The following is a 10,610-nucleotide window of genomic DNA, read 5'->3' as shown; positions in this document are numbered from 1 at the left end:
ACAAGCCCTCAACACCCCTGAAAACAGCCAGTGCCCACTAAGCTGCGACTGTGATATCAGCCATGCCCACATGCTGCTCACCCATGGAGGGAGCCAATGAACGCTCAGCAAGATGTAGCACACACCATTGCATCACCATACATACAACACCCATGGCGATGCCACTCTGCCCCCATGCTTATCAGACCAAGCAGCACAGCCAAAACTAACCCCTACTGCCAGTTCTGAAGCATCCTTCCAGGCAGGGATCTGAATCCCTTTATGCTCCTCACAACCACTGTTTGGGAGCATAACCCACCAAGGACAGGAAGGGGAGCCCACACAACACAGCACTCACATAGCTCCCCAGACAGGGCACACCTAAAGTGTGCACATAGCACTTATAGGTTAAAGTTATAAGGCCCACCCAAAGAGGAAGAGGCACTCTTGTTAAACAGCCAAGTCAAGGAGAGGGTCGAGAATGCTCTTCCATCTAACCTGTGAGGAAAATGGGGAAAACATGCTTCTTTAATTAATTTATTGGTAATTGCTTACACTTCCTCAACTCTGCCTAGATTTGAATGAGGAAGAATCCCAGAATCTGCAGTTTATGTACCTGAGAGGGAGAATTCTTTTAACAAGAGCCATTTACTGTTCATTGCACACTTGAGATAAATATTTTATTATGGCAGTACTGCCCCTGCCCTAACATAAATCCTGGCTACGCCCATGTTGTTGTTATTGTTCAGTCGTGTCCGACTCTTCATGACCCCATGGACCAGAGCACGCCATGCACGCCTGTCTTTCACTGCCTCCCGCAGTTTGGCCAAACTCGCTTCGAGAACACTGTCCAAACATCTCATCCTCTGTTGTCCCCTTCTCCTTGTGCCCTCTATCTTTCCCAACATCAGGGTCTTTTCTATGGAGTCTACTCTTCTCATGAGGTGGCCAAAGTACTGGAGCCTCAACTTCAGGATCTGTCCTTCAAGTGAGCACTCAGGGCTGATTTCTTTAAGGATGGATAAGTTTGATCTTTTTGCAGTCCATGGGACTCTCAAGAGTCTCCTCCAGCACCATGGGATACGCCCATAGTAGCACATAATGGGATGGTGGCCAAGAAGGATGGCAGGGGGAGCCAAGCCTCCCCTCGTGCCATTAGGTCCCTCGTCTTTATTAGGGTGCTTAATATTGACATATATCAAGAGATGTGGGGCATCACCACCACGTCCTGGGGAAAACCGACATGGAAGGAACGTCTGGAGATGCTTTACATCCCACCTCAGCGTTTCCTGCAATTCTAGCTATTAGAAAACGAAAGGAAAAGCCAAAGGTAGAGCACCCCGCGTTACTCCCCCCCCCCAGTAATCTCGGGAGTCTAACGCCTCCTTGAGAGAGAGGGGGAGCAGCGCAGTCCTGACAGGTTTTTGTCCCACTTCCTTCGCCGTCTCCCGTGACGTGTGTCAGCCAATCAGAAGGGCGCATTTGAAAGCCGGCGGAGGTAAGAGTCGTGGCGGGTTCTACCCGCTTAAGCATGGAGGATGTGGCTGCCAAGTACGTGTCCCAGAAAGTTAGTAAGGCCCGCTGGCGGCCCGTGTCTGCCACTGCCCTGCAACCTCCCGAGGTCTTCGCTACCGGCTCGTGGGATAACGAGGTAACGTGGTTTTCCACCCCTGTCATCTCTTTCCACCCCCGCCCCTCTCTCCTGTGGCCTCAGGGTGAGCTGCCTTGGAAAGGTGGGTGCACCACTCTCCCCCCGCCCTTCGGTGCTTTCTATTCCTACGTGCAAGTTTTCCGTGTCTGAATCTCGGGGGTGGAGCTGTATTCGCTTAAACAGAGGTCCGTCGAAGCCCCAGACCCCATATTTTTTCTTTAGTGTATTCAACGGCGTGTGTGTTGTAGTAGTAGTTACGATTTAACTGGGCGCTTTTGTGCTTTGTGTGATTCTGCCTGTTCTTATTTAACTGTTGAGCTCCCCGAGCCAGTGAGACTGTTAGGATAATAATAGTAAATAACGTATACCCCGCCCACCTGGCTGGGTTTCCCTAGAAAATGAACTCTTTCCCTCCCTTTCCCTCGCCCCCCCTTTTTTTATATAAAAATGAACGATTAAAACAACTACAGGTACTAGCCATTTGTAATTAAGGTGTGGGGTGGCTTAGAAATAACTGGCACATAATAATAAGCATTTCATTCTGCGCTGGAAGTGTAATTTAATAGCTTTCTCTCTATTTGCTCCCTCTCCTCACTAATGCAATAAAATAGATTATGTGATCACTGAAAGCTTTTGTAGAAATTATAGAAACCTGGTAAGCTGTCTATTGACAGTTCAGTAGGTACTATGTGTGTAAAAAAGAAAATCCACCTGTTTTGTGTTTCCATTCTTTTTACCTCTGTGGTGTGCACAGTATATAGTGTTCTGTATCTACCTTTTAGCTCCATATATTTATTGATGATAGTATGGTATTTGGGATGCTTTTTTAGCATGGCAAGAAAAACGAAAGTTTCGCTGAAGTAGGTTGCTATCCAAGTTTGGTTTTTCTTACACTGGTACAAGAGCTTGCTTTTCTTGTAATCCTATAGGAAAATAAGATTTCAATTTGGTCTGTTGGAGACTTCGGAAGTTTGACCCCAAATGGAGAATATCATGGAGAACCACATCTGCTATGTGATATTGAACACAGTGGTGATGTTATGGATATGGAGGTAAAAGTGCTATAAAAATAGCTCTTAATGACATTTAATTTCCGTGTTGAGAAAGTTTAAGGTGTTGCAGTTATACCAAATGAAAGGAAGTTTCTAACCCCCACAGTTGGGGAAATTAAATATGGAATACTGATGTTCAGTCATTCAGTCATGTCTGACTCTTTGTGACCCCATGGACCAGAGCACTCCAGGCACGCCTATCTTTCACTGCCTCCCGCATGGGACACTGATACAATTTGTTTATCAGATCTTGTGTAAATACAGATTTGTGTGTTAACATGTTTGAGGGTTTCTTCTCCCTTAGTTTTTGGATCAGGAGAGAATTGTGACTGCTTCATCCACTGGAAGTGTGACCATATTCAGACATCATCAAAATAATCAGGTAAATAGTATTCGCTTTCAGCTACTATGACAGTTGCTCTGCATGTCTAGAATAAACAAGTGTGAAGCTGTTAAACATAAATGACAGCTAAAAAACTAGCAGAAGTGGTTAGTTCTTTCTCTTGCACTTAGTTGACTAAAGCATAATTGTGTGGTCCCTAGGCAGCTTTAGAAACATTTTATGAGAACTATACCATACAACTCTTCAGGTTTGTGTTGATGTATATTAGCTGAGTATACATTAATGTTGACAAAACCTTTATTGTGGAATAGTCTGCAGTTCTAATCACCATTAATCATAGTGAGACATGCTTCTGAATACTGCATATGATTGTGCTGTTAATATAAAGCTCAGTATACAAAAGAAAACAGTGAAACGTTTCTACTTCATTAGAACACTTACAATGTAGTTCTATATTAGATGGGGTTCTTTCCCCCCCTTGTGTCTGGGACTTCATCAAAGGCTACTCTCCAACTATCAGCAGTTATGTAACTGTAGAAGCAAGGGCCAATCTCTGTCACTGGACAGAAGAATAAGGGTCACTGGGTACTTGTGTATTTTTAATGCATTATAAGCTGTCTCGGAGATTATTTGATCTAAAGGTAGTGTATAAATAAACAACAATGGATGGGATTCAGCTAAGTCATTAAATAACATGCAATGGGACCTTCCCTCCCTCCCACCCCCCCACCCCTAAATCTGTTCTGGCGGGTTGGAATTCCTGGAATGTATTTAGGTGTGCAAGCGGAAGAAACTGAAAACCCGTTTGCATGAGCGGACCTCACTCCCTGTGTGCATACCCCACCTAGCGCTATGTTGAATTCCATCCATAATTATTTGCCCTTGTCCTTGAACGTCTGCTGATAACTTTCCATTTGATTTGCTGTGTGTAATCAGTCTTTCAGATTAAATGCAAAACCATTCCCGCAGAATGGTTTGATGGGATATTTCTGGCAATCTGATTTCCTAGGAGTTGGTTACTCATGATAAATAACTGCAAGGCACTGACCTGAAGTGTTGTAGATCAGGGTGGGGGACCTTTTTTTAACCCAGGGGCTGCATTCCCTCATAGCCAGCTTTCTGGGGCCACATGCCAATGGGTTCAAAATGAAAGTAAGAGTGACCAGAGTGGACAGGGCCAGAGCTGATGGTGTGGCCAACACACATAAATCTGCTGATGCTGTCATGCAGCATACACATATTCATTCTCTCCTGCCTTCTTTTGTCTTTTAGACTCTGTCTTTAAACCAGAAATGGAACAATGCACATTACTATGATGCATCTGGTGGCAGTGCATCATGCACTGGGATCATATGCAACAGCCCTGAAATTTTTACAGTTGGTGAAGATGGTAGGATAAATGTGTTTGAAGTTGACCATAAGGAAGCTAAACGTACTATAGGTAAGTAATTTGAGCTCAAGTCCTAAATATTTGTGCAACATATTGTTGTAAACCTTCCTGCTGACCTTTGATAGCTCAGGATAAAAAGGAAACAATTGCCTGGGGAGTCATTGGAGGATCCATGAGTGCCATTTTTATGTGAACTTAATCATAGCTGTAGGGAACAAGAATATGAAGTATATACAACTATGAAGCAAAGTATATACAACTATGAAACACTGGAATGTGATTTACACTGAGACATCAATTGGCATGTGCAGTATTGCTTACCTTACCCTATAAACTACCTGTTCATTGAGGCTCAGGGAGACATTAAATTTTGGATGGTGCTCTTTGTCATCTGCCTTAATCAATCTAGATGCTAAGGTGTTTTGAATGTTTTTAAGCAGATGAGATAAACATTTCCCAAACTGACAGCTCTCATGTTTGAACCGAAGCATAGATCATGCGCTATATGTTAGTATTTGCTATTAGTTGTTAAAACTCCATCTGCACACATCCAATTTCCATGGGAATGGTATACTCTGCTGCAATGCCTATACTTTGCTTTGTCATTAAAAACATTCTCTAATAGAATTATTAGTTTTTTTAGAGCAAAGAATATTCTCAGGGACCTACAGACAGACATGTTCTGCTGTGGTTTTCATAAGAACTCATATGTGAATGCAGCAAAGCTTCAACAGTAAGATCTTAACGAATATGGTTAAAAGAGTGCTCTTGTAGTAATGGTTAGAAAAGCGAACAAGAAACAATAGCTTCAGCAAAATGGAAGCTATTTAACAAAATCTAAAATTGCTACTGGCCTCTTAACCAAGGTGTTGAGATATTTAATGATGAAATAGTGGCATAACAAACCAGTCAGCAGTTCTCAGGGAGGCAACACTCTTCTCTCATACACCAATGAAGTTATTCCAGTGTTGATCTTTTGTGAAGACACTGATAAAGGCCATGTGCACTTTAAAATACTTGACCTTTACTTTCATGAAGTTTCTAATTGGATTATTCGCACTTTAATAAGCATTGTACAAAAATTCCCATCTCTCTTGGTAGGCAGAAGTGTGGGCAATATATCAGAAACAGTAATATTGAATTCTGTGGGGATTACTCCCAGGTAAATGGCTATAGGATTACAGCCTTAGTGTACTCTTAATGAGAAGGTATATTAGTATATCCAACTAGTAGTTTACATGCCAGAAAATTCTCTCTAGAACATTTCATTTCCTGTGATAAATCCTACAGCTACTTCTTAGAAACAGTTGTTCACTCTGCTTTTCTGATATATAAACAAACAATGCTTGCTAAGAGTGAGACATTTTTAGATATGAACTTTTTTTTCTAATTTCCTGTAGATAATGCTGACAGCAGTACACTCCATGCAGTTACTCAGCTTCGCACAACAGAGATCCTGACAGTCAATTCCATTGGTCAGCTAAAAGTATGGGATTTCAGACAGCAAGGAAATGAGCCTTCACAGATATTTTCATTGTAAGCATGTACTCTCAGATAAGGAATGCTGTTAAAGCCAAGCACTATAGCTAAATGTCATTTACCCTGGATTTCAGCCTGTTTGATTCCCCATTAAAATATGTGTTCCTCTTGCCTTGCAGGACAGGGGAAAGAGTTCCACTGCACTGTGTCGATAGGCATCCTTGTCAGCAGCACATTGTAGCCACAGGCAGCCAAGATGGAATGTTGAGTATTTGGGATGTAAGACAAGGCGGCATACCAGTTTCCTTGCTAAATGCTCACGACGCAGAATGTAAGTACCAAAACAAACAGGTGTAATTCTTGCACCTGTCTTAATGTCAACAACTAGAGGTACAAGCCTTCCACATATGAGCACAGTACTTGGGCGAGGCAGGATTTCCATAGAGCTCAATAGACCCTTGTATCTCTCCTCTTTGGCATATACATGGGTATATGTTTGGGAGGTCTGTACATCCTCCAGTTATTCAAATGGTTGTGGTGTGTCCATGTATACAAGCTATGGGGTAAAAGAGAAATGGCTCTAAGCCAGCCTTTCTTAACATTGGGTCCCCAGATTCATAGAGTACTGTAATAGAATTGTAGTATTGCAAGGGACCCCTAGGAGCATGTGTGTGTATTCATATCAGCAAACTATTCTGTATTCAGGGAATTAGCCCTTCCGGAACATGAATGAATAAGAGAATTTATTACAAAATTCTTAAATGGAACCTATTCTGAGTACAGTCACCCTCTGTTCTGCTGGGAGACAGGAGAGTTGGCACAGAAACTATGGCACATTTTACAAAATATACAAGAGCGCAGCAACTGTAACTTGGGAACATAGTCTAGGCAGTGGAATGCCTCCTAAGGTGCTCAAGAGGGAACAATAGAGATTTCACTGTATTTTCTCAATAAAATTTCATTTCAGGAAAAGCTACAATCACACCCCATGTGAGGGTTCTGTTCCAGAGGCAGTGTGCATATGCAAAATTATTTCGTAGTTCATAGAAAAAATATGTGTATGAGTCTACTTTGTAAAAATTCAAACTTCTGTTCTACTTTACTTAGGCTCATTGTATTAGACTCAGCCTCTAATAATAGTCTATTATTGTAAAATGGTGCATGCCTTCATGCTATATAGTATCCTTATTAAGTACAGATTAGTGTATATTGCAATAATATTTGTTTACATGTTCAGTATGGGAAGTCCACTTTCATCCTTCCAATCCTGATCATCTGTTCACTTGTTCAGAAGATGGAACTCTGTGGCACTGGGATGTTTCCACTGACGTTTCTGAAAGAAAATCATTCCTTCATACAGGTAAATTTCCTATTTTTGAGTTAAAAAAGGTAAAGGATCCTGGATGGTTAAGTCCAGTCAAAGGCGACTATGGGGTTGCGGTACTCATCTCGCCTTCAGGCTGAGGGAGCTGGCGTTTGTCCACAGACAGCTTTCCGGGTCATGTGGCCAGCATGACTAAACCACTTCTTCTGCAGTGGAACACCGTGACGGAAACCAGAGCGCACGAAAACGCTGCTTACCTTCCCACCACAGTGGTACCTATTTATCTACTTGCACTGGCATGCTTTCGAACTGCTAGGTTGGCAGGAGCTGGGACAGAGCTCACCCCGTCGCGGGGATTCGAACTGCCAACCTTCTGTTTGTCAAGAGGCTCAGTGGTTTAGACCACAGCGCCACCCCATCCCTAAGTTGAGAAGGAAAGAGGTGTAGGCTATATTTCTGGGATGTTAGCAGCAAAGCCAAATACTTAAACTGTTAACAACATGAACAACGGTTAAGCATCACATTTGCTATGGAGAACAATGACTTTCTAATTTCTGCATTTAAGTTAAAAATTAACTCATTTTGTGGTTTGTTTTAGGTGGAAGAAGTACTACTACATATCTGCCTCACAGTGCAGTTAATCAGTCTGTAACAAGTGCCTGGCTGAGCAATGATCCCACCAAAGACCGCATGGAGATCACAAATTTAATTTCAAATCCAACATTATCTGTGAATAGTTTAGATGTTTTAGGATCATGTCTTGTATATGGAACTGATGCAGAATCTATTTATGTTAAAAAAAACCTATTTTCATAATTTTATCTTCACCAAAGCTGATTCTGAACTTCTAAATGCTGAAATACATACATTTTCTAGTCATAATTAAACTAGGGGAATAATTTGTAATGACAGATAAACTACAATTCACATTGCAGCCTCAATTTTCTTAACCGTTACATAAAAGAAAAATAATTGCCATTTCTTTCTAGTTCATGGGTTACCAACTCCTCTTTGCAGTAAGCTACCTAAAGCTCAAAAATTTAAAAGAATAGTTGAGCCACTTTTACATTTCTCCAGTAACGAAGAGTATAATTAATGTTTAGGTTACTGATGGTGGCAATAGGCTAAACCTATGAACGAATGCTTGTTTTGGGGAGACTTATGTTGCATTTTTATGTACCATTTAGGTTATAATACTTATAATCGAAGCTGGGGGAAATATAAATCTTGGCAAAGGAAAACAGAAACAGTAGACTATTAAAATGCTTCAAAATTTTAATAGTAAGCCATGAAATGGTTTTTAATAGTAACTTTAATGTGACACTGCATACCTCCAGCACTTACTGTATCTGACAATAAGACCAATATTTGGCCTGTCATACAAATTCCATTTAGATTAGCACTGTTACTATTAATTTTTACTTGGAAGTCCCACTGATTTCAGGAAGACTTTTTCCCAGTTATGTGTGCTAAGGTTCAACAGCCTTATCAATTAAAAAACAACTGCTTGTAAAATGTTAAGAAACCACTGACTGCATGTATCATTTATGAGAAAACTTTTTTTATTAAACTGTCAATAGAAGTTGGTTTTCTTTTTCCTACACCCGAGTGCATAAATGATTATTATAAAACTTGAACTGAATAATAAAGCTGCCTTAGATAGCTGTAAGCAGGGCTGCCAAGAGAAGGGTCTATGAGTCCAAGTGAGCCTTTTAAAGCAAAGGTGAATAGTTTGTTCCAGCCCCCCTCCAGGTGTATAGGACCAAGAGCTGTTTGGAGTTTTTGTTTGGTGTAGGTGGGTGGGTAGGAAGGCACTGATGCACTCCAAAGGAGGCTGTCGTTTCAGAAACCATGTGAATGCCATATTTTTACCTCCACAATAAGTATTCAGTTAGGGTTAGGCTAAACAGCCCTATGCCACTTGTGAGTTGTGGGTTACAACAGGAGCACTACCACCATGCAAATGCACAGCAAGTTTAAGGAATGTGTTCCCAACTGCATGTTTGGGTGAACAGTGGGTCCTGGGTCTGAAAAGGATGAAATCTGTTTCCCTGAAGAATGCGGGGTAGGGATTTGCCAATTTGGCCAAGTCAAAGGCATCAAAATGCCTTGGCCTGGTTCTGTCCTCTACAGGTGAAACTCGAAAAATTAGAATATCATGGAAAAGTTCATTTATTTCAGCAATTCAACTTTAAAGGTGAAACTAATATATGAGATAGACTCAAGACATGCAAAGCGAGATATGTCCAGCCTTTATTTGTTATAATTGTGATGATTATGGCGTACAGCTGATGAGAACCCCAAATTCACAATCTCAGAAAATTAGAATATTGTGAAAAGGTGCAGCAGCTACTCAATCCTTAACACCTGCAAAGGGTTCCTGAGCCTTTAAATGGTCTCTCAGTCTGGTTCAGTAGGAATCACACATGGGAAAGGCTGCTGACCTGACAGTTGTGCAGAAAACCATCATTGAGACCCTCCATAAGGAGGGAAAGCCTCAAAAGGTAATTGCAGAAGAGGTTAGATGTTCCCAAAGTGCTGTATCAAAGCTCATTAATGGAAAGTTATGCGGAAGAGAAAAGTGTGGGAGAAAAAGGTGCACAAGCAGCAGGGATGACCGCAGCCTGGAGAGGATTGTCAGGAAAAGGCCATTCAAACGTGTTGGGGACTTTCACAAGGAGTGGACTGAGGCTGGAGTTAGTGCATCAAGAGCCACCACACACAGACTGATCCTGGAGATGGGCTTTAAATGTTGTATTCCTCTTGTCAAGCCGCTCCTGAACAAGAAACAGCGTCAGAAGCGTCTTACCTGGGCTAAAGAAAAAAAGAACTGGTCTGTTGCTCAGTGGTCCCAAGTCCTCTTTTCTGATGAGAGCAACTTTTGCATCTCATTTGGAAACGAAGGACCCAGAGTCTGGAGGAAGAATGGGGAGGCACACAATGCCAGATGCTTGAAGTCCAGTGTGAAGTTTCCAGTCTGTGTTGATTTGGGGAGCCATGTCATCTGCTGGTGTTGGTCCGCCGTGCTTCAGTAAGTCTAGGGTCAACGCAGCCATCTACCAGGAGATTTGGGAGCACTTCATGCTTCCTTCCAGACGAGCTTTATGGGGATGCTGACTTCATTTTCCAGCAGGACTTGGCACCTGCCCACACTGCCAAAAGTACCAAAACTTGGTTCAACGCCCATGGGATTACTGTGCTTGATTGGCCAGCAAACATGCCTGACCTGAACCCATAGAGAATCTATGGGGCATTGCCAAGAGAAAGATGAGACATGAGACCAAGCAATGCAGAAGAGCTGAAGGCTGCTATTGAAGCATCCTGGCATTCCATAACACCTCAGCAGTGCCACAGGCTGATAGCATCCATGCCACACCGCATTGCGGCAGTAA

At 42.1% G+C, this 10,610-nt stretch overlaps 1 protein-coding gene across 1 annotated transcript; it reads left to right on the top strand.

Annotated features, from left to right (window-relative positions):
* The first annotated feature begins 1,455 nt into the window (after positions 1-1,455).
* On the top strand, positions 1,456-8,819 carry NUP43 (nucleoporin 43). Its single transcript, XM_033143979.1, has 8 exons — positions 1,456-1,630; positions 2,560-2,682; positions 2,987-3,064; positions 4,298-4,466; positions 5,816-5,951; positions 6,074-6,225; positions 7,132-7,254; positions 7,817-8,819. Exons 1-8 carry the CDS (start codon positions 1,511-1,513, stop codon positions 8,032-8,034), a joined length of 1,119 nt encoding a protein of 372 aa, XP_032999870.1. The 5' UTR covers positions 1,456-1,510; the 3' UTR covers positions 8,035-8,819.
* Positions 8,820-10,610: the final 1,791 nt, after the last annotated feature.

Source organism: Lacerta agilis, chromosome 3 (genome assembly GCF_009819535.1).
Source record: "Lacerta agilis isolate rLacAgi1 chromosome 3, rLacAgi1.pri, whole genome shotgun sequence".
NCBI classification, from domain to species: domain Eukaryota; kingdom Metazoa; phylum Chordata; class Lepidosauria; order Squamata; family Lacertidae; genus Lacerta; species Lacerta agilis.
The sequence above is the reverse complement of the archived record's forward strand: the minus strand, read 5'-3'. Positions and strand labels throughout refer to the sequence as shown.

Excerpts from the sequence above, each read along its gene's own strand:
- NUP43 (XM_033143979.1), top strand. The coding sequence starts at position 1,511 with ATGGAGGATGTGGCTGCCAAGTACGTGTCCCAGAAAGTTAGTAAGGCC. Across the intron at positions 5,952-6,073 it reads CCTTCACAGATATTTTCATT|GACAGGGGAAAGAGTTCCAC; the intron begins GTAAGCATGTAC and ends CTTGCCTTGCAG. Across the intron at positions 7,255-7,816 it reads AAAATCATTCCTTCATACAG|GTGGAAGAAGTACTACTACA; the intron begins GTAAATTTCCTA and ends GGTTTGTTTTAG.